At 50.7% G+C, this 27,962-nt stretch overlaps 1 protein-coding gene and 1 non-coding gene across 3 annotated transcripts; both read left to right on the top strand.

Moving 5' to 3' along the window:
• Positions 1-34: 34 nt before the first annotated feature.
• LOC119107683 (nicotinamidase) lies at positions 35-27,770 on the top strand. 2 transcript variants are annotated; one of them, XM_037231215.1, is made up of 9 exons: positions 35-204; positions 4,508-4,637; positions 4,871-4,927; positions 6,533-6,637; positions 8,369-8,503; positions 23,739-23,867; positions 25,168-25,336; positions 26,130-26,272; positions 26,709-27,770. In XM_037231215.1, the coding sequence occupies exons 1-9, from the start codon at positions 104-106 to the stop codon at positions 26,784-26,786; spliced, it is 1,047 nt and encodes a 348-aa protein (XP_037087110.1). In that variant the 5' UTR covers positions 35-103; the 3' UTR covers positions 26,787-27,770. The 2 variants fall into 2 exon arrangements, with proteins under 2 accessions (XP_037087110.1, XP_037087111.1); XM_037231216.1 differs by lacking the exon at positions 23,739-23,867.
• On the top strand, positions 8,994-9,067 carry TRNAN-GUU (transfer RNA asparagine (anticodon GUU)). Its single transcript has one exon. It is a non-coding gene; the product is annotated as a tRNA-Asn (tRNA).
• Positions 27,771-27,962: the final 192 nt, after the last annotated feature.

Genomic DNA, 27,962 nt, shown 5'->3' with positions numbered 1-27,962 from the left:
TGGGGTTTGCGCATGCCCGCAGACGGCGCTGGGCGGCGAGCGTGGAGTGTGGTGACTCACGCCAGCTGGGGGCACGGTCGGTGTCGCGCAGGGCACAGCGACGATGGAGGGGGCGGAAAAGGACGATTTCTTCCACCGATCGGACGAGAATCTGGCGCTGCAAGATGGCATGGACGCGTGCCTTAAGGCATTCGACGTAGACAGGTGAGATACAGCCTATGGACAACGGGACCCGGTGCACGGTCAATATTGGTTTCAAACACTTTACAAGAAAGCCCACCGGACGTGATGCAGTCATGGCATCCAGCTAACGTTCACTTGTCACGCGGCCTGCTTGCAGTCTTATTCTGGGGGACTGGTCCGCTGTCAACAAGGTGTGTGTGTGTGTGTGTGTGTGTGTGTGTGTGTGTGTGTGTGTGTGTGTGTGTGTGTGTGTGTGTGTGTGTGTGTGTGTGTGTGTGTGTGTGTGTCTCCAATTTGCTAACAATTCACGTGACGTCACTATGACTTACAATTGGCTCATTGCATGTTGCAACTAAGTGTGTGGCTATGGTTATTTGTTTTTGCTACTTTCTAGCAGCCAAATTCAGCAAAATACGTATGGGTTATTAAATACGTGTAGAAATATGTGTGGAAATAGGTGTGTGATGTGAATATGTGTCCTTTCCGGTAGCATGAACAAACAAGAGTGCAAATAAAACCTTTGGTGAAGCAGACAAGATCATAAACATCTGAGTCTGTTATCAAACGCTCAGAGTCTAAGGTTCTGCAATGGTAATCGGCACTCGACGGCAATCTTGGAAAACTCTCAGGTCCTCGGCGCACCCTGGCAATTGATACGCTTGTCTGGACGTGTCATTTCCTGTTTCGCGGCTCTTCCTCGAAGGAACGCCGCGGCGGGGCGCCTCATTTCCGTGGCGCCAAAACGCTGGAGTGATACCGCTGGGCACGCCCCTCCGGCCCTGGCACGTACAAGTATCGTATAGACTCGGTGCTTCCATCGTTGGAGAGAGAAAGAGGAACTTGAACAAGACTACCAGGAACAGGTCGTAGCAGGCACTAATCAAAAATCAATGGGTGGGTCGCAGCAATAGTTCGAGCTTGTTTTAGGTCATCGTTTTACCTACATAGACTTAATGTCCATCTCACGTCGCCCGTTAATTACGGGAAGTTCGGAGCTACTCAGACCTACCTGACCCCTCGGACCTATGTGACCCCCGCGGACATACCTGACCCCCGCGCACCTTCCTGATCGCTGGGACACTCGACGTTTTGCATCGCGCTGGATCAGTGTGGATGTGCGCTGATCGTCTTGGTGCTGCTGTTCGCCTCTGCGTTGTCATCAATACCAATTATGTGCCAAGAGCTGCCCTCAGACTTCCATAAAGTGCTCGCATTGCTCTCGGACACGTTTGATTTGTCACCCATGGGTATTTCTGGGCCTGCGGGACCTTGTCATTTGGAATTTTATGGCCCATCTCCGTTTAAATGCGCTAAAATATGGTTCGCAGAAGGTGAATAGTTTTGTCTGATGTGAGGCTGGGTTGGGTCCATCACGTCATGTCGCTGGCTCGTGTGAGGCACTAATGTACAGACATCACGGACGTGACGGCCGTAAATGTCCAGCGCGGACATCAGTCTTTCCCACTGCATCCCGAGGCGCCGTATTTCCAGATCATGTGGGGTTCGAGCCGTGTTCTGATCCGGTTCTCATGAGCCATTGACGGCTGTGACAGGCGCGCTTCCTCAGCTATGGAGACGCGTTCCGCCGGTGGCTGCTCCTGGGTCGGTAGCGTGCCAACGCATCCGCGTCCGAGGCCCAGAGTGCACGTGTGTTCGAGCCCTGCCGCGCGGGGTGCACTGCCGGCTCCGAGCAGCACATGACGGGGCGGAGGCCGGGTGTGGGGTCGGCCAGTAGCTTTGCTGCTAGCTGTGGACTTAGTCCTATCTGGGGCGGCGGCTGCCCTACGGTAGGACAGCGGCTTTGTTGCTACGTGTGGAGGTGTGTGCCTTAAAGAAGCTGCTGCGCGCGCTGGTATCACCTGAACACAGCGAGTTTTTGGCGCGTACCTGATTGTACTGGTCGCCGCATACGGGTCACTTCCTCGTCCTGAGCGGGTGATAGCGATGCGCTTCAACGGCAGCCAACTGCTGCTGGTGCCATGTAATGTGTGAAACCTCAGAAGCGGCGGAATGCGCAACATTTTGGAACAAAAACGCGAGCAACTTCAACTTTTTCTTTCATTGCTTTGAAGCGCGCTGTAGGACACATGTCAACATCTTTCAGTAACGGGATGTCTCAAAATGCGTTTAATTTCCATCGTAAGCTCTCGTGCTCAAGCATTTTTGTCGACACCGGTTCAACTTAATCGTGAAAACGTCCGAGAGATTATGTTACGAACACATGGAGCATGTTCTGGGCTACGCAATAAAGGCAGCAAACAAACAACGACCATTTTCGGAGACTAAGAACCGACCATGGGACTCTGATAAATTTGATGATAACGCCAAGGGTCAGGGACGTAGTCTTGTAAAACAGGCAGGGGAAGAGGAAGAGGGCTGGGGATAACGCTAAGGGTCTGGGACGTAGTCTTGTAAAACAGGCGGGGGAAGAGGAAGAGGGCGGGGGATAACGCTAAGGGCCAGGGACGTAGTCTTGTAAAACGGGCGGGGGAAGAGGGAGAGGGCTGGGGATAACGCTAAGGGTCAGGGACGTAGTTTTGTAAGACAGGCGGGGGAAGAGGGCAGGTAAAAGTAATGAGCTACCTCGCCATTTGTCAACTTATTCTACCCATTCCCCGCCCCTCCCCACACACATCCTTTGAAGTGGGGTAGGGGTTGGGAGGGGCAGTTGACGGTAAAGTTGGAGCAGGATGAGCCCCTCCGAGTGAGCGCAAAACTACATCCCCGTTTAGAATGTCATCATCAGACAATCATCAGAATGTGTTCCACGAGATGCCCAGTAACTGAAAGCTTCCGCTTAGAACCTCGGTGCAGCCAGCGCAGGCGCCAAGCTTATCTACAAACCGTCGCCGAGGCTTGGTTCGTTTGTGTCTGCTTCCTCTCCTAGAGATATATGAGCTATCGTAATTGTGTCGTGAGCGGGTTTGTTCGGACCAGATGTACAGTGGTGGACGAGCCATGATGGAGGGTGCTCCCCTTTTTCGGGAAACAACGTCTTTGAGTTTTCGTGCAGGGAAAGTCACCTCATTGTCGGACATTACTCGGAGCTGCGGTGCATGGTTGGTCGTGCCAGCACCGACCGTGACAGCTTCGCCTCTTGGAGTAACACACTCAGCACGGGAAGCCTGGCCGCTCGGGCTCTCCCGGACTTCCCGGCATCGCGGGCTCTCCCGGACTTCCATGCATCGGGGGCTCTCCCGGACTTCCAGGCATCGCGGGCTCTCCGGTGGCGGGGCGTCCCGGGCGATCCTCTCCGCCGACGTGGCCGCGACCAGTGGTGAGGCAGCGTCGAGTAGCAGCACGCGAGTCAGGTTCGCCAGGCCACCCCCGACCACGCGAGCTGGGGCTGACAGGGGAGGATGCCCGTGTGGGAGGAAGGGCAGTACGGGACCGTGGGTTCAGTGTGACAGCAGGAACGTTGGTGGGCACGGCGTCGCTGCTGGACATGACGTCATTTGGCAGGGTCGTGGCTGGATGCGAGTTGTAACGAGGCATTGCATCAGTTACTTGTTTGCTGTAAGCGCCTCATTACGTGTCGTTCGTTTGGCGAAGGAAGCGCGCTTAATAGAGCGAGGTGGAATTCAGAAACACCAGTCATGCTTTTGGTGCACTTAATAACGAAGTAGCAAACGAAATATTTCCTCCCGAAAAGCTACTGCCAGCGTGAAGGATTTGACGTGCACGAAAAGTCTATAGTCCAGTTAGTGGAAGTTGCAGCATGTGTCACTGATATATGTGAATCCCTCCGTTCTAGAAGCGTCATTTTGGTATGTTGTGATAATTCATTGGTGTGTCTGTGTAAATACAACAAGCAGGTCCAGTCCGCTGAACCGGCATTTCGTATAAGGGGAACATATGGCAGAACTACGGAGTACAAGGGTGCCGGTAGCGTGATTGGTAACGCGTCTGTGTTAAACGCTGCGTGTCTGGGAAACCAGAGGTACGGGATTCGATTCCCCGCGGTGCCCGCCCTTCCTATCAGGGTTAGAGGCAGGCGACGCCATATAACCCCAGCAGCTCGATGCGTTGTAAAGCCCCAACAGCAACAACAATCATGCAGCACAGCTTATCTGGATGTCCTAGATTTGCTTGGTTTGGAAAACTTCTAACGGAATCAGAATTTGCTGCCTGTTATTGAACAGGTCAAATATGTAGAAAGTACTCGTGCGATTCGTATGGTGTCTGTTTCAGCGTGGCGATTTTTCCTTGCGTTTTAACAGCTTTGCAAAGTTTGCGTCAGAATAGCTCCGTAAAGGTTTGGCCTTTTATTGTAGCAGCGAATGCTGGCGCTGATGGCATTTGACGGCATCTACGGCTGTTGCAGAGACGGCCGCCTGAGTGTGGACGAGTTCGGGGCGCTGTGCCGGGCCCTGTTCCGGAGCGAGGCCGGCGAGCCGTACCCGCTGGAGACCAAGAAGCTGGCTCACATGTTCAGCGTCTTCGACACCAACGAGGTGAACAGGATCCGACGCTGTCTGGGTCCAGGAGGCCCCAATCTTAGCGAGCTTATGAGTGGGACTGAACTCTAGTTTGAACCCACTCAGCCTTTACATCGCATGCACTATCGTGGAGTATTCAGGATAGATAACATTTTCATCGGAAATGAACACTTATTCTTATGTTAGTGGCGTGTTGTTGAAATGACTGCGCAGACGTGGAGGAACCTAACGTAATTGCATTTTCTCAGGACGGCTTTATCGACAAGGATGAGTTCCAGAGGTGTTGGAGCGAATGGATTACCACGGTATGTAGTAAAAACGCCACGGTACCTGGCGTTTACAAGCCCAAAAGTATTTTTATCATCAACGAGTTCAGAACAACGGAACATCACGGTTTTTCAGAGCAACGAAAAATTAGGTTTTACGTAACCAATATGTGTACCAAAAATACGTTACCTTCGCGAGTACCACTACGTGACGCTCATTTCCAATGAGGAACACAATAAGCTAACGCTCTGGAACACAATGAAGGTAACGCTCTGCAGTCATATAGCGGAGCAGACGGTACGGCCGGGGAGGCAGGAGACGGCGTATCTTCTATCGATTAAACTAAGAACTATTTATGTGGCCCTAATTCATGCCAACTCGTAACTCTAGGCCGAACACGTGACTTGCTTGGTGCACGACTCGAGACTGTCGTGTAACTTCATTAACGTTGTTTATGTTAACAACATTGTTCATGCCGTACATTAACTGGTCACGTGATCGCCGGCCAAGCAGCCGGCAATCTTCAACTCAGGCTTTTCTAAATTACGAGAACACGCTGAAGCACAGTGAGTGGAACTCACGGCAGGCACAGAATTCCGTTTTTAGGCGGATGCTTTGGACACGTAAGTACATTACAAGTTGGTACCCGTCGTCTCGAAGCAACAGCTGGCGGGCTGTGACAGGCATCCGAGAAGCCCGGTCTATTCGATCCAGTAATCCCGCGATAACCCCGTCGGCGGTTGGTGGAGGCCCAGCACCGTCCGCGGTCACTAGGTCACCGCCATTTGAGCAGTATTCATCTCAGACGGATCAGTACTCTACATCCACGCCGAGCCATTTCACACACGGCTGCACAGGCCTGTCTAGCTCTGGGTTTGTCCCACGCGCTCTGCCCGCACACTACACACGTTGGAAGAGCCCTCCCTCTTGGACTCGCTCGCAGGGCCGTCAACAATGTCAACCGTGGTCGCCTCGCGCATGCTGATGAAGCAGCCCGAGAAATCGGACATGGCAGGGATTATCCTATGGTATGCCAAACCGCAGCCCTCGAGTTTATATTTATCCAGTGTCCAGGGCGTACTGAGCTTCCTTGATTGCTTTGATAGGAGGCCGTTGGTTTGACGAGGAGCCTGAAGCGAGAAATGCTGGCCACAAAGCGATGATAAATTTGAGGGATTTCATTCCAGACATGATGTGGGTATCAATCCCCACGTATGAATTTGTACGAATTTTTCAGTTGACCGAAGCCATGCTTCTCGAAGCATGCACTAAGTTGTGTTTTGCTAGCCTGGCGTTAATATGAGATATGTTCACTGCTTGGCATCACCCCTCATATGATTCATATGCACTCTCAGCATGTCTATCATGGCAATTTGCTCTGGCGAGCGAAATTCTTGCTGAACGGTGCTGGCGTTGTTCTTGGTCGTTGCTGTGAGCCCTTTGCTGGCTTTAAACGGGCGGCACCTTCAAATCGACGTGAAATTGCTGTTGTCTTGTTTGCGACGCGTATTGCACCCCTGGCTGATCGGACCTCGTTGCGCACGTTTCACCACATGCGCTCGTGGCGGTGCTGGTGATTCCCCTGGTGATCCCGCTGATGGTGGTAATGTGACGCTGATGACCGTGCGGCGGCTGATTCTTAGATCGTGCGACCGGTGACGGCGCTGGTGATCGTGGACGTGCAGAACGACTTCATATCGGGCTCTCTGGCAGTCTGTAACTGTCCGGCCGGGCAGAAAGGCGACGAGGTGGGTTCCGCCAACGGCTGACAACCCGGTGCAGTTGTAATGGTCGATGGCTGTGACCGGGACCGCTTTTGATCTGGGTCAGACAGGCACGCAGGCTTCATTGAAACGTCGGCCACGGGTTGAAAAACTGCGAAATTTTTCCAAGAAAATGCAAGTCAAAGCTGGAACTTATTTCTTGATGGTATTATGCGATTCCTGGTTGCACTGCTTTTGGTTGATTTAGTGGTTGATATTCAGTTGGCAAGTTTCAAACTTAACATCCGATCACGTTATCACCGCGATCATTATGGCGTTGTGCTTTGCGAGAATTCCCCCTCGGCGGTCATTGAAAATTTGAAGTGGTCTTCTTTGGTCGACAACTATTCTTCGTGGGAGCAAGGATGGAGTTTAAACAAATACGAAACCGGTACCAACAAACTTCACGTTGCATCCGATCGTTCTTTACCTCAGAAGCCTGTCAATCGGATTAAAATTGTGCAGCTCCTTTGGGTGGCGCTGGCTTTAATTCGGGGTCTGGCCAGGTGGAATGGATCGGGCCGGGGCGTGCACGCGCCGACGGCTGGCGTGCCGCGCTCAGTTCGGTCCGAGTTGTTTTGTTAAAATGGTGAGGACTTTGATCGGGTTCATAGGCTTATGACGGGGCAGTCTCCGCCGCGGGGTATGAAAACTCAAGGTCAGCGGTCGGGGCCGTTTTGGTGCGGCGCTCTCGCCGCAGATCATTGATTGAAGTGGGGTTGCGAACGGCCTGTATCAAATAATGCCGCGGAAGGGAATTTAAGTCGATCTCATGTTCATGCATTTCAATCTTTTTGGATGGATCGGTCGCCCTAGAGTTAAGATGGGACCGCATGATGCTGAATAGATTTGGCTCATTCTCATTCCGTTGGTAAGCATCAAGCCTCTACATATCCTTGAGAGGAATTAGATGTCGTTTATAGCTAGGAACCGTTGTTAGTAGCTTCATTAAGATTCATTGACAAGTCTTTTCGGTAAGATTAATTTACAAGCACGATCTAAAGTTCGGAAATCATCAATGACGCAATAGCTTTCCAATTGAATACTACAACACGATACAGGGGCTTTACGTGGGAACTGATTTATGGCAAAAATCTATATTTTTCACATCATTTTCAACCAAGGCCCGCGAACCTGTATGGACACATGTTATGAATTAGCCAGACCACGCCCTAGAAACACCAAAGCACTCCCACCGACTCTGTCCCACCGACGGTCAGGAGCGTCGGGAATGTCTGCGAGACGCGGGCTTCGGTACAGGACTAACACATGTGACCTTTCCCGGGGGGACCGCGTTTGGAACAGTCCGCTCGAATCACGTCAGTCGTGGCGCGCTGAGTACGGGACCTCGTTTTCGACATGGTCCCAGTGGACGTCAAGTGGCCTAAGTCTAGACGTGCATAAAACAGACCTCAAAGGGCATGGTCCCGAACACGAATATCCCAGGACTCTAGAATGGTAGCCCATCGGGTAAGCGTACATGACATTGATCGTCAACGGCTGTTTATGGTGTCCATGCATAAAGGTAATATGCTCTTCTCCGTCGTCTTCTTCCTCTTTGAAACAAAACAATTTGCATTTCATCTGCCGCTCCGTCGCATTTCAAATAGCATGTTCATGAAAAGGGCGGTATAGCGACTGGCGTGTCAGCCGTTATTCGTCGCCCCACGGAAGCGCATGGTGACGTGGCACCTGATGACGCGTGCGCTCCTGTAGGTCATCCCGGTGATCAACTTACTGCTGGAAACTGTGAAGTTCGACGTGGTTGCGTATTCGCTGGACTGGCATCCAAGTGACCACATCTCCTTCATCACCAACGTCGCCAACTTCCCCATGCATTCGTCGTCTACCGTAAGTTGGCGTGTTATGTAAGGTTGCCTGTTGATGATGTTGACGTTGATGGGTGCTCTGCTCCGTGACTGGATCCATGAATGAGTCATTCCACTTGGACACTCAAGACGGCACGTTTTAGCCAGTGGCGTGGCCAGAACTTAGCGCAAGGGGGATTTGAATATCGTCGATGATTCTTTATGCGACGTGGTGGGCAGTGTTCAAAAGAATGCCAAAAAATGACGCTATGTAACCACTTGCGGGCGGGGCATAGGGTACTACCGCCTGGCGACGCTTTAGAGCCACGCCTTCTCGGGTCTCCCGCCGCGAAGCGAAGCAGGGTTTATTAAGTAGGGCTATTATGGTTTATGACTGTTAGGAAATTACATGTTATTACTCAAAACCAGAGGCAATAGTGTCGCCTAAGAAAAAAGGAGCGTTTGTGGGGGTGGTGGTATAACTTCGGCTGCGCTCTGCAATTGGATCACATTTCAAGTGCCGGGAAGCAGCTGCCTCCGTGGCGCAATTGGTTAGCGCGTTCGGCTGTTAACCGAAAGGTTGGTGGTTCGAGCCCACCCGGGGGCGGTGCTTTTGCCTTTTCATGTCGTGGGTTCTTTTGAAACTTGAGTTGATATACTTGCATGCGACATAAAGTAATGCAATCCACACGTTTCACATGCCATGAGAACAGTTTTCTCCTTTCTGCTTCCGAAATTCTCCTATTGTGGTCCTTGGACATGGCGGGCATTGGACATGGACATTATCCTTTCCGGTAGGGCGCGGGTTCGAACCTTCCAGTAACCCAGTTTTTCAGTTAATTTCATCCTTTGTGCTCAACATGTTGCCAACGTATGATCCTGTTGCATATATAATCAGCTTTGAAGGGCGACATTATTACTACACTTAGTGGAATCGGATGCCACGTACTCTTAACCTTGGAAAGCCTTCATCTCCAAAACTGTCGTTGTCCAGGCCTACGAATAAATACAACACGTAGGACACGATATGGCAAAATCGTTGCTCTTGGCTGACACTGTCACAAGTCACATGGACAGCCCTGTGGGCACCTCTCAATGATGCCTGCTCTCATGCATTGTGAGTGGCGTCGGGGCCATGGACGAGGCGCCAATAACACCAACACTGCGCTTGGGAGTGTTCTTGTTCCCCGTCAACACTGCGCTGTATGGTCACATGTGGTTCATGCCGACGAGGGCAATGGAAGTCCTACAAAGTTCAGTAACCGACGGCCATCTTGGTTATGTATTCCCAGCCAACGCAGGACTATTAAGTGCTGAGCGTCCGTTCTACCTGGGATAACATCCAGGTCGTCGTCCGTTTTAGAAAGGTAATGCAATCGAAGGTCCGAAATCCTTTAAGAGCCGCTGCCGAAGGCGCGGAGCCGGCGCCCTAATTGTTACCGTCGTGATGTGCCCTCCTGCACCAGGATGGTCCAGCCACACTCATACCACCATGCTTACTGTTGAGGTGGACGTCAAGTGCTTTGATGGAACCTCCCGGTATTTTCAGCAGCTTTTTACAGACACGACGCTTCGCTGTATTGCCGCCATGACTTCTTAGAAAGTGTTCCACACTGCGCTCGCTTTCATCTCCTCAAAATTAAATATGTTTAGAAGCGTTGGCTTCTCAAAAAGGCGCACATTCGCTGAGGATGCCCCAACATGCACAGTCTGCCTCATGGGTCACTCAACCACGAGACGCCACAGGACATGCTCGCTCCCAGACGCGAACTCGGCCTGCTCCGCCCCGATAGTCGGTGTCGCATGTCCCCGGGTAACATAACCTGCTGCGTCGCGTGCGTGAGGGACGGCGCGCCAGAGACGAACTCGAGCAGGGAGCTGACGCGGTATGAAACGATGCCGAGTACGATTCATACTCAAGAAACGCAGCTGGCTTTTGCGTGGATTCACAAGTTACAATACGAATTTTGGACATGAAGTGCACGATTTCTCCATTTTTACGTGCTCAACATCATAAGCTTCTTTGCTGCTTTCCATATACTACCAGCGACGCTTTTTAAACCTGGCTCTTGAATGAAAAAACGGCGTGGAGATCCCAATATTCTGAGAGCTTCTAACGTGGGAATTTGGGCTTAATGCAATTCTGAGGCCCCAGGATTGTCAGTCCTATGGGTAATGTACGGTGCTTTAAATAGGTTTTGGGCTCAGCCCAGCCCGCTCTGTCAGCCGGCGTATCGCACTGCACACCTTTAGTACCGAAGCCGAGGAGCGGCGTTTTGACTTAACGCTAGGCATCAAGCCGTTCTACCCTATGAGTCGCAGTTCACAATAGTTATGTCCTACTGTTCGCACTTCCCGCGGTTTGGATGCTGCATTTAACAACCCATGTGCTATGCAACGACAAAAGTGAAATCACATCAGGGACCTGCGTACTTCTGACAGGTTTTCGCCATATCCCCCGCGACAAACAAGACAGGTATCGAAGGACCTCCGATGGATTTTGAGTACATTGACGGGCCTAGTGCATGGGGCCAATGGAACCATGACTCCCTTTCCAAGACAGGGAACTAATCGCAAGTTCTCTGTGGACAGGCTTGTTTACAAGTGACCGACATTCGGGCAAATCGCCCGTTGATAGCGCGAATCTTCAGTCTGTTGCTTTGAACGCTGATGTCCTCTTGCTGCAGCATGGATTACAACGCTGTGTCTCACTTCCGAAACCCACCTCACAGACCTCCATGCTGTTCACTTCTAGTAGGGCCCCGTCATTCGTGCGGTGCGCGGGTTGTCGGTCAAGCGTGCACTCTTGTATTAACTCCACATCTGACATATGATTGACCAAAAAGGCATGATGCATTGTACAGATGGTGTTCAGCAAAGCACACAACCAATAAGTGACATAATTTCCTCAGCCTGTTTTGGGAATCCACAAAACGTAGGTGACAAAACGTAGGATGCAAACACGTTGTCCGCTTCCACAGCCCTGCAACATGTTGCACCCAACAGGCCGCTATTCTCAAAGATAATGAGAAAATATCACACGTAGTGAAATGACATACCAAACCTGCTGACCTTGCACAAGGCTAGGGACATGACAAGCACATATATTTTAGGTTAGATGGGCAAAATGCAAGGAGGCGATGAAGCTGCCAATGCACACAAGACTCATGGTAAAATATTATCAAGTCATATCTAAGAGACAAACAGCAATACTTTTCCACCTTTCTCAGCATTCCAACATCTCACACAAGTTGCAGTGACTACGACATTGATGACTCACAAGTAGTGCTTGCCTGCCACAAAATTTATAAAGCTGGTAGTATGCGCATCTTATATCTTATATCTTTATTCAGTGTTTCTTAATACAGCGCCATATTTTCACAACTTTTAAGGGAAAGGCAATGTTGCAAAGCCATGTCATGTGAGCTTATACCAAGCATGTGCATTAATGAGCCGCGCAGACTAGCCCCTACTGCCAAAATGAATTGGTAATATAATGGCATGCAATGGATTATTTACATGCTGTAATACCTCAATAGGTTCCAAATGTTGGCAAGATCACAATGAAGTAGCAAATTGCCTTTGTACACCACTGTAACATAGGTGCTAGTGTTTTATGTTCAGTTTGCAGGCGTCACTACCTTGACATGTTTCGTCACAAACATAAAGATAGAGGTACATATTGATAATCAAATTTTGTTGGGAGTGAGTAGACTTAAAGAATACCAAAATAATGTTCTCTCTCTAAGAATTACAAACCTCGCACGCACACACCCCACCACATCAAGATCAATGCAAGCCACTGGCACGCACCAACAGAGATCACACCCATTTCTAACTCCTGATTCACACTCTTTTGTCAGGTAAGTGCGGTCCGACACTTGCACAGCCCGCGGGACTATCAAATTGCAGGTTTTCTCTCAAATTTCTACACTGGTTATCGGTTCTTTTACCGCATTTCAGTGTAAGCTGCCTTCAAAACACAGTCCCAACGGGAATTCATAGTAATGCAGCTCAAGAGGCTGTACTTGAAGGCTTTGCCCCGATGCACAAGGCGCCAACCGAGCTGCCTGTCAGAAATAGGTCTGCAAAAGAAGAAAAAAACGCCAGCAGGAAAATGTAGTCAGATTTGCCGTCGCATCTTCTTTTTATCAGATTTTCGGAAGTGACGTTTTTTCGGTGCCATACTTTTTTGGAGATTGTCGCGTTCTTTTTTTTATAAAATCGACCTATGGCCTAGAAATAAGGAAATATGCCCCGTTCACGACGAGTGCCGCACAACCCGAAAGTGCTCAAGCTTACGTTCGCGACACGCACTCAGCAGCAAAATCTTACTAACAGCCAATCACCTTCCGTGCATAGCATCATGTGTGCCGCATCATCTCTTTTGCGAGTGTATCAGCGGCCATACTGTTTTGATCAGAAGTAGAAAACTAGTGAGCAAGAATCGCTTTTGAACTAGGGTGGGAGTGAAAAATTTCATCGCAAAAGACCGTGCGGGAGCGAAAAATTCAATTAACAAAAAGTGGAACTTATGAGCTAGTGACTCATGCTTCGGAAAACAGACATATATATCAAATTGGCGTGGACGTAATATCATAAACCTGACGAAACGGTTTTGTTTTTAAACATCTCAGGCTATTGCGGTGGAACAGAATACATTTAAGCATAGTAATTTCATGACAGTGTAACAAGCATACACAATTATGTAACACCAAGAATTTGATGCTGCACTTTGCACTTGCCTTCCAAAATTTTTAAACACAAAACAAAGCAAAGGAATTCAACAACAAAATAACAACAGAAAATTCAACAAGCATAAAGAACTCAATAAAAAAACCTTGGACCTCTACACATCAGACCATTCAAGTCAAACAACAAACATACCTCTGTCGTCTGTTAAGATGGAAACAGGGAAAACAAGCATTTTGTTACTGTTTATTACAAAATGCCAGTGCTTACTTCCATGAAAGTAGCCCAACTATGCCCAACCTAAAGAGGCCTTACTTCATCGCATCTTGTCTAATCTGTTTGTATCACAGCAGCAGTTGTGAGTTAGTGATTCTTGCACAGTTCGTTTTGCCACTTGCCATGCACTTAGCCAACGTAACCTAACTTAGAGTAGCCCATATGTTGGGCATCATCTCAACTCACTTCTTAACCTAGCTTAAAGAAGCCTATATGTCGAACATCATCTCAACTCAGCTATCTGTTGACAGCAGCACTTGTGATAAAAACATGATTAAGTTAATGTATGGCTGGTTTCAACTTGCATTTGTATTCTGTTCATTTATGCATGCTTGTTGACATCAGAACAAGTTGACAACATACAAATCAAAACACTTGAAATCACTGAACAACTTACTCTGGTTGTCACGGTTAACCTCTGTCAAGGGCAATAATGGGTATGTTCCACAAAATAATCTTCTCCTCCAAAAGTAACATAACTTTTAGATGGTCATTTCGTTTTTGCTGCTTGCCTTTTCAGCTGCAGCAAAGGTGTCTATTTAGGCTTGTATATTCATATTTAATGACAAAATTTGAGATGTTGGCCTCACATTTTAAATGGAGTGGTCTATTTGCTACATACTGATATTTACCTCATACTTTAATTGCTATGCAGCTCAGAGTATTCCCGTGCTAAAAATAAAGTGCATATATACAGTACAGTCATTTGCCAGACATCCAACCATGATAACTATGGAAAAATTCTAGTTAAAGCAACCATGAGGGACCACTTCGCCCATTGCATGCCTTGTGGCATCATAATTTGTCTTGGAACAAAACTCGTTGGATTGAAATAGAAAATGGCTAACTCTGGTTACAAATCATGGGTTGAAAGCAGATAAGGTAAGCAGATAAGGTGAGCAGTTACTTGGTCCACAGGAGACTTACTGGCTTCTTCCTGCTCCCCCAAAACAAAAATTCAGTATCTCGTGCATGGTCTGCTGGCAGAGTCATCCACTCACCCCCCAAATATAAACATCAGTCATGGCCACCAACATACGAGATAAGCATGTGACACAAGTAAGAGGTGTGCATGATGAACATCTCCAGAGGGCAGAATTTCGCCATCAAACACTTCTGTTTTAGCTGCGTCAGGTCTATCCCAAAGCTCTATGGCGGTATTAGGATAGCCTTGCCGGAAAACCTGGTGAGTTAGACACTAGGCTTTGATTTATCATTATTGAGCACCGCCATGAACCAAGAAAACGGTTAACCGAGGGTTTGACAGGGCAAAAATGACGGACAAAAATAAGTTCCGTACTTCAAATTGTCTCCATTCCCTGTGCACTGCTCACTCTTGGGTGAATATCAAACATGTTCGGGCAGCTGGCGAATTAATCCAGTTTATGTATAAAATACGTGCAAGTTTGCAGTTGGAGCTTCATGCGGAGAAATTGGCCAATATTTTAAGCAACAGATCGTACCTCTTAAGGCAACTGGATAAGAAGGAGGAATAAAATAGCATCACACTCCTATGATACCAAGAAAAACAAAAGTGGTCAAATAAATATAAAGACCGATACTTTGGGCAAAATTTTGTAATCAGCTGATTTTACCAAAAATCTCTTGATATGAGTGTTCAATTGGTGATATTCATCTTGTAAATTTCATTTAGAAGACATTTCTTGAATTTCCACGCCTGCATTACGGGATATGCAATTTAGTGGTCAAGTTTCTTCGGGTAAAAGAAAAACATTGAGTAAAATTTTCTACCAGGCCTTGCTGGTGTTTGCACCAGATCTGCTTTCGTGGTGTGGTGGTGAGACCAAAAAAATCAATGCATGAAAACCTTGCATTTGGCACACAGCTACCGATTGAAACTCATTTTGTAAACAAACCAAACTTGATGCGTGCAAGCGGTTGGAGTCACTGGGGTTATTGGGCTTGAAGGTACCTGGCGCCCTTGCTCTGTGCATACATAGACATTATTTAGATGTAGGTGAAGCAGAACATAGCCAGTGTCCAGGTTCTGCAGAGCCTGGTTTTGCTTGGTGGTTTCCAGTGAGCTCGGTTTTGGATGACATCTGAAAACCTCAGTAAGGGAAATATGGGTTTGACATGTGCGATTAGGCAATGTCAAGTAGGAGTGAAAAATTCAAATAAAATATGGGGAAAAGGAGTGAAAAATTGCTGATAAGGCGTTGCTTTACACCCAAAGTCGGCAATTCTAGGACACTGCAGAAAACAGTCTGTAATATAGCTGCGATGGTATGACGTTTTTATGACGACATGAATGCCAAGGTGACCTTGCAGTAGTCTCCCAATAAGCTTTTCCCCACTTCGGCGGGCGTATATGAGCCAGAGGGTTTTGGGTCTTGGGTCTCTTGGGTCAAAGGGCATGGTTGTGAATTGCATCAAAAGGTCCTCTAGATGGCTATTTCAGTGCAATCCCCACATCAAGGTGAAGCATTCCCTTAAAACACATCTCCGGCGCCGGACGCGAAACTGCGCTGTGGATCCGGATGGTTCGAAACGAGGGAGCGTCTCAACACGCTTGGATACCAGCTGATTCAGCAGCCCGTAGTCAATACCGGCGACGTCAGCTGGTTAAACCCCGTCAAATTCTCTGCGTTGGAGATGTTGGCAGACTCTCTTGCCGGAACCACGCACCGAACATCTTCCAGCAGTGGCATACCCTGCCCGTCCACTTAGCTTCGCCCCATCCATTCACGGCCGGTGCGCATCCTCCGAACGCTGGACGCGCGTGATGCACAACGCTAACCACAAATGAACCAACGATAACGCACCGATACAAATCACATCAGGTACTCACGTTTGTCGCGCTGCCGACCTCCACCGTTGTGCCGGACTGGGTCGGCTCGCTTCGAAGGTTTCGGCGTTGTGAATCCGTCTTCTTCGGGCGATAGGTGTCGACGTGTCCGCGCTGCGTCTCGATCTGCGGTAACGCGGACGCACCGTGTCGCGGGCGCCTCTCACCACTGCTCCTCGCCACGAGGGACTGCTTCGCCTCCGGGACATCAGCGCCACCGTCGCCGATGTCCCGCGGCTCTCTGACGTCACGGACCACTCGCACGGCCGGCGGTGGCGGGCGATCGGATGGCAGGCAGGCCCCAGGCGTCAACAAGGCCATGAGAAGCGGCAAACTTTACACGCATGCTCGTTTCGAAGTGGTGCGGTAATTGGACGCCTGGGAAAGGGACGTCGGTCAGGCCTGGTTCTTTCCTGCCGCAGTCGGCGAAACGTGAAAGCCTTCAGCTCGGGAAGACAAGGGGCTGTCCCGCGGGCTAGAGGGCAATAAGCGTTGTTCATACAGTGCAGGCAGGCTAGTAGGCTAGGTCAATGATTGCCGATGCCCTGCGATGTAATGTATCAACTGCGGTGTATCTAGCAAGCGACGGTTGGGACATACATTACGTAACGGGAAAATTTGTACGTCGAGGAAGTAAAAATGCGTTGCCTGAAATCGCATCTATGGATCTTTTCGGGGCCGTGTTCGGGTGGAAGGCTATGATTTTAAACCAGCTAAATGCACAAGGGAAACGTTTTGATCTCGAAATGTGCACAGACGTAACCACGTTTAGTGTTATGGTGTTACATGGTCAGAAAAAGAATCCAGTCTGTCCAAACTGTTTTGAGGTCTGGACCCCACGGACCACGCCGGTGGAGTCCAGACCATGGAGATGTGCGGTGGCCGCGAAGTCTCCGTCTTTCAGCTGGTATGTGTCACCTCACACATACATGTTCTGCATATCGAGATAAGTTAGATTTGATCAGCGCATGTGGCGACGTGTAGGGACCGGGGTTCAATGCAGGAATCAACTGGGCCTGATCAACGCTCATTGCAAAAGGGATGTCAATATCGACAGATTTATTGACGTGATTTATTAACATCCTATTTGAGGTGCCGCAGACCGTGAAAACTGCGTAAGCTTACGCGGCGAATCAGCGCGCTGCTCTGATTCGCAGCACGTCTGTTATCGGAAGCAAATCCTCTTAAAGGAAAGGGAAACTGTATTGAATTCAATGCTTCTTGGTGGAGCTATCAACAAGTTTGGTTGTTACTATACTCAACAAAAACGTCATGTTAGTGTCGTAAGCGTCGGTGTCAGTGGCGTAGCGAATGAAAGGAAGCACTCTTTTCTCTCCCCGGTCAGGTCCGCCTCCTTTAAGCGCCGTAGATGGCTCCGTGATAAAAGTAAGAAGTTATCGTGATGAACTTTCATTGGACTGCCCTCCACGTTAAGCAATTCCTGGCTGCGCCCCTGTTTGTTATATTCATTACGCACATTGATCGCCACATGTGCAATGCTACGAACCATCGCAATACATCGGCAGTTGTACCCACCGCTCATATCCAGTGTTCCTTGACGCTTCTCACAATTTTGAATTGAATTTGAACAGACCATCAACACGTTTGCGTTGCTGCTGTGGCTCTTCGTTCCTGGCCTTTTCCTCGTCAAAGTATTTCTGAAAAGTTGGCGGCAGTACGTCATTTCGTGAGTTTGTAATGTGATCGAACCGACGTCTGCTAATTAAGATACGCCGGGTAAGTGAAATTTACGCACCATGGCTTCTGCAGGAAGTGCGTTTGATTAATCGCGTTAAATGGGCGCAGGACAGACTGCTGCGACAAACTTCAGGGGAGAGTTGGAAGGGAGAGTGACACCTTTTGAGGATGTCACAAAGCGATCAGAATGTCATGCGGTGGAGCGCCGGACAAGTCTTCACCATCGTTGGCACTGAAAAGCCCTCTTGAGTCTCATCGTACGTGCTTTAATTTTGGGGCATTCGCAAGCTGGTCAAAACTTCCTCATTTGTTGCAAAAGTGATATCTACTTTGCAGTGTTGTTGACAAAATATTGGGACAAAATGTTGGCTGCAGGTGAAATACACCAGAAGAAATCTCGTTGAGGGAAAATGGACGTGTGTTTTTTTTTCAATAATGAGCGATATCCGCCGTCCGCTGAATGGATGCTGCTAAACCACAATTTTTCACGAAAAATGAAAGACGAATTCAAGACGAATTCGACAAAACTCACATCGAGGTGTGAGGTTTGAGGTCTGAATTGGACACACCTGACCTAGCCATGTCAGCGTACCGTCAAATGCTGGCCTAAAAATGTGTCAACCTCCGTTACAAACAATCCTCCGTTCCAATCCGGTGAACGGATTGTACCTGATATAGTCACGGTCAGGCTTGTGTTCAACTCGAGCTGAATCGTTAATTCCCTCACGAGCCAATCGTTTTGGAGTGAATCCTTTTTTGGAGCCGCGTCAGCTCGTGAGAAAAAAGGCGGCTTTGAGCTATCAACTGAATCACTTCCTTCGTGAACTACATCAGCGGAATCGTGAGCCCCTCATTTGTGACGCCACCGCGTCAGTGAGCCGTATGACCCAGATTGTAATAATGATAAACATGAGGAACCACAGTGAGCCCCAGACAAATGAACAGACCATTTTAGAGTGTCAAAATTAAAAGCATGGATCAAAAGTTGTGAGGCTTTCCGCAAGATCAGCTCAAAGCTCGTATTTCTCATTTTTAAGCAGAAAGCACAATATTGTGATCCTGCGCTTAAGTCTGTCAAATCTCAGCCAGGAACCAGAGGACGTTACATGTTGCAAACATCCTACTTTCCCATATCCTATGCTAAAATCAGTGAAAGATTGCTTGCTATGTATGAAATTCAACTGCTGGTCATATTTTTCAGTTGTCAATCGTCATAATAATGACGTGATCCACACCTGATCCCTTATTCACTGCTTGAACTACTGTAAGTAAACTATTGCTGAGGTTGTATGAAATAAACAGCAAGTCTGCATTGCACGCTATATAACTAATAAGTCTGGGCCGTAGGTGCCAGGTAGAATGTGCTAGCCTAGACCTGAGGCGTGGGAGAGATTATTTGTAACAGGTTACAGGAAACGTTTTGTTTAATGCACTGCATTTGAGGTTTTTTTAACTATAAAATTGCTACAGGGCTATTTGTACCTGTTTTTCATGCCATAATATACATATGTATATATATATATATATATATATATATATATGTATAATATATATATATAGACTATCTCTCTATATCTCTCTCTCTTCTCTCTCTCTCTCTCTCTCTCTCTCTCTCTCTCTCTCTCTCTCTCTCTCTCTCTCTCTCTCTCTCTCTCTCTCTTCTCCTTCTCTCTCTCTCTCTCTCTCTCTATCTCTCTCTCTCTTCTCTCTCTCTCTCTCTCTCTCTCTCTCTCTCTCTCTCTCTCTCTCTCTCTCTCTCTCTCTTCCTCTCTCTCTCTCTCTCTCTCTCTCCTCTCTCTCTCTCTCTCTCTCTCTCTCTCTCTCTCTCTCTCCCCCTCTCTCTCTCTCTCTTGCTCTTTCTCATTCTCTGAAAGAGTTATAAGGCCACGAGCCGGGACTGAATCGGATATTTGATATTGGGAGCCAAATGATAAACGCAAGCAGTGAGCTGAGCTGGGGTGAAAAAAGAATTGGAACGGCTATGAATTATGAGCTGAATGGGATCCTAATACATGTGAGCTGGCCTGGGTCGACTCAAATAATTTCGGTCCAACACAAGTGTGCAGACGGCGGCTGGTCTGGGGTTGCGGCCAGACGCGCTGTGCCCGGCCACGTCCGACTGGCTGTGACAGCCCCACCAGCTGCCCCACCAGCCTCTCGGGGTCCCGCCAGATCCAGGTCACGTGACCGACACGACAGCGGGGTGCCCCGAGGCCTGCACGCCGCTGGCGTCGGCGTCGCGAGATGGCGTCGGGTTTGATGCCACCCATGACGTGTGCGCTGCGCCGGCTCAGGGTGATTAGGTCTGGAGCACAAGCGGATCTACCAAAAAAATGTTTGCCGATTTCGTCGAGGACGAGACAAACATTGCGGTTCCTAAACGCAGTCAATCGACGATGACGCATGCAAAACAACGGAAATGTAACTTCTGCACTTCTTCAACTGTCAATGCTGTGGCTCAAGTGCTCCCAAAATGGTGGCAGGTACTGGCGCAGTAGGTACACGTCCATGAAATGTTTGAGGCGGTGCGTTCGTGCAGATCGAACGCTTGTCCGGACCAACTGCCCTTGTCAATGGTGCTATTGCTGGCGCAGGTTATCGGCCGGATAGGTCTTCGATTGACGCCAGGTTTTCGGTCGATATTTGGCTATGATAGGGAGCTGGGGATGTAATGTGCGAAGGCATGTTTCTATAGCAGTCTGCGACCCATTCCAGTGTGATTATTGTGCGTGTGTTACATGTATACAAATATATACGTTGACCGCAACATCGGCACTTTCAACACTGAACTATGCTTTCCCTTCCCCATCTACCTTAGCATGGCACAGGTAAGGGTCAAGGAAATACGATAATTCGTCCATGATGCTGGAAGGCAGATGCGATGATCGATAACTGACTTTCTCCCATTACACTGCACCATTCATCTGCCGCCATTCATCACGCATGCCATTACACGTTTGCGTCTTGTCTTTTTCAATGGACACGAACCTCGTGGTCTGCTTACGTGACATACTTCCATCGCGGCAATGCGTGCGGGAGGCTTAGTAGTGAGGGCTATCAGGGAAAAGGCGTCGCGATAGCCTGGCTTCCAACTGTCACACCGGACCATGTGGGCATGGCTTCCAAACAGTCTCACCGGACCATGTGAGGAGTGGGAGGAACACACCACTCACTCGGCAAATAACCCCGCTAGCAACTCTTGGCGTTTATCACCTGAGCTGTTCTTGTTGTTATTCCCTGTACTTCAATATCATCCTTATCAGTTATGTTGCGTCACATAAGCATGCGATTAAGGCACGTCTAATTTATTCATAATGGTTCTCAAGGGAACACCCCTTTATCACTGACATGTCGCGTTTTCATCGTTGCCATCATCAGACGGCAATTATCCATCAAGAGGCCGTAACTGATTTTGTCACATATCATCCGTTCTTCGTCTTTCCGTGCCAAGCAATTAAGAATGTTCATACATGTTGCGTCGTTACGCGCAAAGCAATTAGTTACGTTCACAAATTTCGTCGATGTAAAACTACATAATATTAGATGAACATGCTCAGGCTTGTGTACCCCTCATTCAGTTCTCATCGGTCATGAGAACGCGTGCTGTTAAGTCCACACCGATAGCTGTGTCAGCTCAATGTTGATACCGTAAAACGGGCAGCCGTAAGGCGCTTCTTATCGCACGGACTGAAGCTGAGAAGTGACGAGGCGGTGTTCAACGCACGTTTGGTTTGCTCAGGCAATGACTCCGTCGGCTTTCGTGAACTGTTGAGATACGTGACATTGTCCGAGGGTTGAAAAATGACTTACTTCCGCGGCCATCATAACCTCCAGCACTGAGACTTACTGAGACAAAGTTTTTCTCGGTAGTAAATATATCCAGAATTATATAAACCTCCAGATGTCTAAGCACCGTAATTCCTTAGAATCCTTCTGAGTCTTTAGGACGTGAATTCTGGGTGGCCAATATCTCCAAAATTATATAAACCTCCAGATGCTTAAACACGTTAATTCTCTAGAATCATTGAAAGTCTCTGGGACGAGAAGAGTATTGGAAGGCGTCTAAACGTTCTAGGAAAGAGCTCGCTGATCGCATTCCATCTGCTCCATCGGAGCTGGAAGTATGCCTGGCTTCCGAAATTTTGTCTGATGCTCCCTCAAAAAAGTCGCATCAGCATCTCAACAACCGCCAGTTGCATTAGATAGTTCTGGGATCGCAAGGCAATGCCCAATTTCTGATTGGCTTAGGCGACCATCGGACGACGTCGTACTCGTTTTTCATTCGTTAACTTTCACGTCATTTCTTGACCCTACGACCATGAATCATCCCCGATGCGCACATTGTATAAGCCGTACCATTGGTGACCGTGTATGTTCATACTCTGTCGGTGCTCAGAAAACGCGAGACTGCTGTGGGTTGTGTGAATGGACGTTGTGGTGTGAGTGTTGGCGCGTGTAAGTGACCAGAAAGTACAAGCTGTTTGACAAGATTTATCTTCATTGGACTAGCGAGAAAGACTGGCACGAACGAGGTCTCCACAAGTATGAACTATCACGCAATCAGTCAGAAATCTGCTACATTTAGCCCGCGCAGAGCACCCGGGCCAGGGTTGTGCGGGTGTTTGGCAGTGACGGCCAGAGGGCGCGCTTGGAGGGCCTACTCATGACTGACGGCCGCGGCGTCCTCCCGCTGGGGAGGCGCGTCGTGAAGCCACAAGGTGAAGTCCTTTGGGTGTAAGGGGATAGGTGGCGCGGTTAATAACGAATTGTATGTTTTGTTTTGCGAGAGTATAGCAACGAACGGTGAGTCATGCACACACATCGGCTCGCCGTGAAGGTCAAAGGGGAGTACCACCATGACAAGGCGTCGCAGAAGCAGTCAGTAAAGCATGCGCTCCGACTGGGAGATAATGGGTAACGCGAGCCAATGTTTCGTGCCTGGCTCCGACAGCGGGACAGGTGGAGCAGGGTCACTGGAGCCCGGTGGCTTCCCGAACGCCGGCCGCGTGACGCCAGAGGTCATCCGTTCGGGAGGCACCATTGGCCCGCGATGCCCCGCCTCCCCGGTCACGAACAACACCAGAGTTCGCGTCGTCATTGACGCTCGACCACGGCATTGACGCGAGCCTTGAAGTATATATATATATATATATATATATATATATATATATATATTGTATATATATATGCATATTCACACGATATCGTGAGGTGTCGTACCTCGGACGACATCGCGAGGTGCCATACCCCGGACGATATCGTAAGGTGTCGTACCCCGGACGATATCGTGAAGTACCATAACCCGGACGATGTCGTAAGGTGTCGTACCACAGACGATGTCGTGAGGTGTTGTACCCCGGGCAATATCGTGAGGTGTTGTACCCCGGGCAATATCGTGAGATGTCGTACCCCGGACGATGTCGTGGGGTGTCGTACCCCGGAAGATATCGTGAGGTGTCGTACCCCGGACGATATCGTGGGGTGTCGTACCACAGACGATGTCGTGAGGTGTCGTACCCCGGACGATATCGTGGGGTGTCGTACCCCGGACGATATCGTGGCGTGTCCTACCCCGGAAGATATCGTGAGGTGTCGTACCCCGGACGATATCGTGGGGTGTCCTACCCCGGAAGATATCGTGAGGTGTCGTACCCCGGACGATATCGTGGGGTGTCGTACCCCGGAAGATATCGTGAGGTGTCGTATCCCGGACGATATCGTGAGGTGGTTTAACCCGGACGATATCTAGAGGCATCGTACCCGGCCGGCTCTCAGCCGTGCGGTCTCGGTTTCCGTCCGACAGGTGGCGGCGGCGGACGCCAAGACTTACGACAAGGTGGTTTTTGACGGCGAGCCGGTGCGAGAGCAGGTGCTCTGGCCGGCCCACTGCGTGCAGGACTCGTGGGGCGCCCAGCTGCACCCCGATCTCAAGGTGGGCCGAACTCGCTGTCTTCAGGTAGAGACGGGGGCGCCCAGCTGCACGACGACATTAAGGTGAACTGGTGGTGGTCTCTGGGGGCCGGAAGAAATAAATACCCATCGTGATTTGTGGCATCACAGTGAGTGATTTGCACCTAGCTGATCAGAGGTGATGGCACCTAGCCGCACCCGGAGGTCGATGGGGGCAATCCACCCTCTGCGGGTCAGACATGGTGTCCCCTGCTGCACCCTCATCGTGCTTGAGGTGACCAGATATCTGTAGTCCAGTTGTGCAAAGGTGGCCCCGTTGGATGACACCGCAAGTTTATCGATCAGTAGAGCGCGCATTTGCGTTATCGTGTGGAAGCAAGTGATGGTTGCGTTTAGGGCGTGAATGGGGCTAGATATGATATCTCGTCCGTCCACAGATAAACTCGATTTTAGTGGTTGTTTGTTAAGTATGTTTTGTTATTACTCGACGCTATGGATTGTTTGCGTCATTGAAACCATCGGTAATCCAAGTAATCGCGTTGCGGCCCTACAGATAGCTCGGGTTACTTGCACTTCTAAATTAACTCATGTATGTGTAGATTATGCGAGGAGCGTGCTAAACATGGACCGTCAGAATCCCAGTCACCTGTGCAGTCTACAGGCATCAGATTTGAGCTCAACTTGTATGCAAGTTTCCGTACGTTTGTCGTCGCAACAAAAAAGGAAAAGGAGCACGACTCCAGCCTGATGGGTATCACCACCTGTACCCCCGACTGCACCACCTGTACCCCTGACTGCCGGCCAAAGCCCTTGCTTTTAATGTCCCAAATCGGCACTTTTGACAAGTGTCTCTCATTTCCACCGTTTTTAAACGACAAAAATTAAAAAGCTAGTTACCTGTGATGCTTGGTTGCGACCTGGAAATGTTTCATCTGCTGCTAGCATTGGCCAGAGTGTATGGGGAAGCGAATCGAGGTTGGTCCCGGGGCGATGACCAATCTTTCCCCACTGTTTCTGTCTACACCGGATCACCACACAACTCACCTGGACGAGCGCCTGAGCTGCCTGCCGTTTAATCTCAGCTTTGCTGTCTTCGGATTTGAGAGCTGATTGCCGAGTGCTCTTTTGTTAATCTTTGCAGACTGCCCTTTGGCCTTGCCCTCGGCTGGCGGATTGCTCCCCAGATCGCGGATCATCCATATGGCGACATATGGCGACCAGACAGCAGTCCATACGCCGCGCCGTCCTCTCGCCGCCCTGACCTCCATTTCACCCCTGGGGCCGGCCCAACCCGTCGCTGACGAACCCTGGTCGCGCCGCAGGTTATCGACGACTCGCTCTGCATCAAGAAGGGCTGCAACCGCGAGATCGAGTCGTACTCGGCGTTCTTCGACAACGCCAAGCAGTCATCAACGGGCCTGGCCGGCCAGCTGCGCGAGCGGTTCGTCACGGACGTATTCGTGTGCGGCCTCGCCACGGACGTCTGCGTCGGTGAGTCGCCTGATCGACCCACTGGGGGCGCCGGGCGTGTCCGCTGGGGCGGCGTCTACCCGCCCATCCGTCTCGCTGCGTACATGTGGTGTCTGCCCGCGTTTTCGACTAGGCTGCGCGCTGGTGGCATGGGACGGACTGTGTCAGACAGCCGAACGCCGTCTGACTGTCTGATTAACAGTCTGTTGGCGGCGTATGCCTGTCTGTTGCATCGACCAGATGCGTCTGTCGCGTCTGTGAGCGGTGTCTGCATGCGTCGCGTCTGCAGTGATGTCCGCTGATAGTGACCTGCGATGACGTCTGTCCGTCGTTCTTGCGTTGTGGAGGTGTCCTGGTGGTTGTTGTGTGTGCTCCGTGTCGTGATTAACAGCCCGAATAGCGGCGTCGTGCACTGGCCCTGGGTGCCGCCGCCGGTGATGGACGCAGTCGCCAGCGAGCGCGATCAGCGGCCATGTCCACTTGCGAGTACAGGGCCAACCTCCTGACTGTGCTCATGAATCATGAGCAGCAATCACGAGTCACGATGGCAGGATGTTCTCGAACCAATCTGTCACAGTCAAACTCGCAATGCGTAATCTATGAGAGGCTCGAGAAATGCGAGCTGGGCCATTAATCACACTATCTGTGGCCTCGCTGCATTATTCGCTCGCTGTTGACGGATCAACCGCTGTTCTGGGCACGTGCGGTGCTATGTCTGACCCTGTATTATCACTGACCGACGCCAGCAACCACCCGTTTGTCACCACGTCCAGGGGCGACCGTTGACTCCGTCCCTCCTCTCGCACTCATCCAGGAGCCACAGCGTCGGACGCGCGGGAGGAGGGATTCCGCACCGTCATCATCGACGATGCCAGCCGCGGCGTGGTGGCCGACAACATCGAGACAATGAAGCGCAACTTCGCCGGCAAGCATGGCGTCGTCGTCGACTCGGCCAAGGCAGGTGTCTGTTGGACGTGGTCGGCCCGGCCCCCGAGCGGCCGGTGCGCTGCGCCACGCGACCGTCGTGAGCCCCGTCTGTGGACGCTGTCGGTCGGTGCGAGTACTTCGCGCTGCCAGCCTGCTCCGGACCGCATCCGCGCGCCGCGAACATCCTCCGAGATGGCCCTATATCGGCACTGTGCCCCGGCAAACCCCTCGTGCTGGCCACAGAGTCGCCTTCCGTCATCCGCCGACCTACGCATTCCCAGATCGCTGTGATATTTATAGACCGAGGGAAGGCCCACTCGCTACGTTGCCATGACGATCGCCAGTCGAAATCGCTGCGCGTGCGCATCTTCCCAGCTCGTGATCTGTTCCAGCGGCCGCGCCCCCGCGCGTTCGCCGCCTCCCGTGACCGCCGTCCTCTTACCTTCGCTCGCCTCCCCCGCGGCAGGTGGGGAACATGGCGCTGGGCCGGGACCGCCACCCAGAGCTGGCCTACAAGCTGGCGCTCGACCTGGCCCAGAAGTGAGTGTCGCCCGGCCCCGCCTGCGGATTGTAATACGGCGTCGCACCGGCCGCTGGCCAGACGGTCGACTCGCTGCCCGCTGCCGGGAGGAGGCCCGCTGGGCGCGCGTGCCATGCTGTCAGCTGCCGGGCCGATAGCGGCCTGCTCTGAGGAAGTCGCATACTGATGTTTTTCCAGTTTGTGGGGAATTCTGTGACCGCGAGATTCGAGCGCAAGTTCGTGTTCGATGCACGATCGCAGCGGGAAGCGGAGAGCGCCCTTCTTCCCTGAAACGTGAACGGCTTACGTAGCCCGCTGTCGGTCTGTCCGATAAGACTGTACGACGTAGTGCGAGTATGGTGATCCCTGGCAAAACAGAAGTGGCGAATGAAAGACAGGACTGAGGCTAGCAGAAGCCATCGCAAGTGTAGGTTAAGTTGTGCCCCCGGCAGTTCGTAATCGTGTCACTGCATGGACTTCGGCATTTTTGTGTCCCCCTAGCAAGATCCGTTGAATAACGCGAGCACTCACGCTACCCAATCACACGGAGCTGAAAACTCGGGACGCCTTTCGGTGGGCGGGGAGGGGAGGCGCCCAGTGTCCTCAAACGAGCGCTGCTCTCTGGAGAAGCTTGCCTGGCTTCAGCTGCGAGCCGTGTCAGCCATCGTGTGTGTGTTCCACTGGGACCTCACGCCAGCCCCCTCCTACCGGAGGCAATGGTGCGCGGAGCTGAGTGGGGCTGGACGCCCCCCCCCCCCCCCCCCCCCTCCTCCCGAGCGTCTAGCCCTGCTCAGGTCCGCGCGAGACCCCGTAACTGTACCACGAAGCGCGTGCCGAGGATCGCGTCACCGTCACCGATCTCAAGCGGCGGGGCACCGCTTGAGAAGCTATCCGGATCTCGAGTCTGGTGCGGGGATCTCGCCATATCCAGGGTCGGTCCGCTCGACCCTGCCCAGCCGCGGCTCTGTCGTGCGCGAGTGGAATATGTGGAATAAAGCCGTCCGCGGAGTGTCGCCTGTCACCGATTCTATGGCGCGAACCTGGCCTGGCTTTACCGTCAGCAGGGATGACGGGGCTCTCAGGCGCTCTGAACCAGTCTCCTGCCGTGGCACGGTATGGCGGTGAACTGGTTCCGGGGCACGGTGGCACATGCTCGTCTGGCGCCCATCCAGCTGCGTCGTCACACCAGCTCACAGTGCA

This window comes from Pollicipes pollicipes, unplaced genomic scaffold (genome assembly GCF_011947565.3).
Source record: "Pollicipes pollicipes isolate AB1234 unplaced genomic scaffold, Ppol_2.1 Scaffold_6686;HRSCAF=7923_pilon_pilon_pilon, whole genome shotgun sequence".
NCBI classification, from domain to species: Eukaryota; Metazoa; Arthropoda; class Thecostraca; order Pollicipedomorpha; family Pollicipedidae; genus Pollicipes; species Pollicipes pollicipes.
Note: the sequence above shows the minus strand (reverse complement) of the source record. Positions and strands in the feature narration are given on the sequence as shown.

Coding starts and splice junctions, on each gene's coding strand:
- LOC119107683 (XM_037231215.1), top strand. CDS start 104: ATGGAGGGGGCGGAAAAGGACGATTTCTTCCACCGATCGGACGAGAAT. Junction 4,928..6,532: donor GGAGCGAATGGATTACCACG/GTATGTAGTAAA, acceptor GCTGATTCTTAG/ATCGTGCGACCGGTGACGGC. Junction 26,273..26,708: donor TCGTCGTCGACTCGGCCAAG/GCAGGTGTCTGT, acceptor CCCCCGCGGCAG/GTGGGGAACATGGCGCTGGG.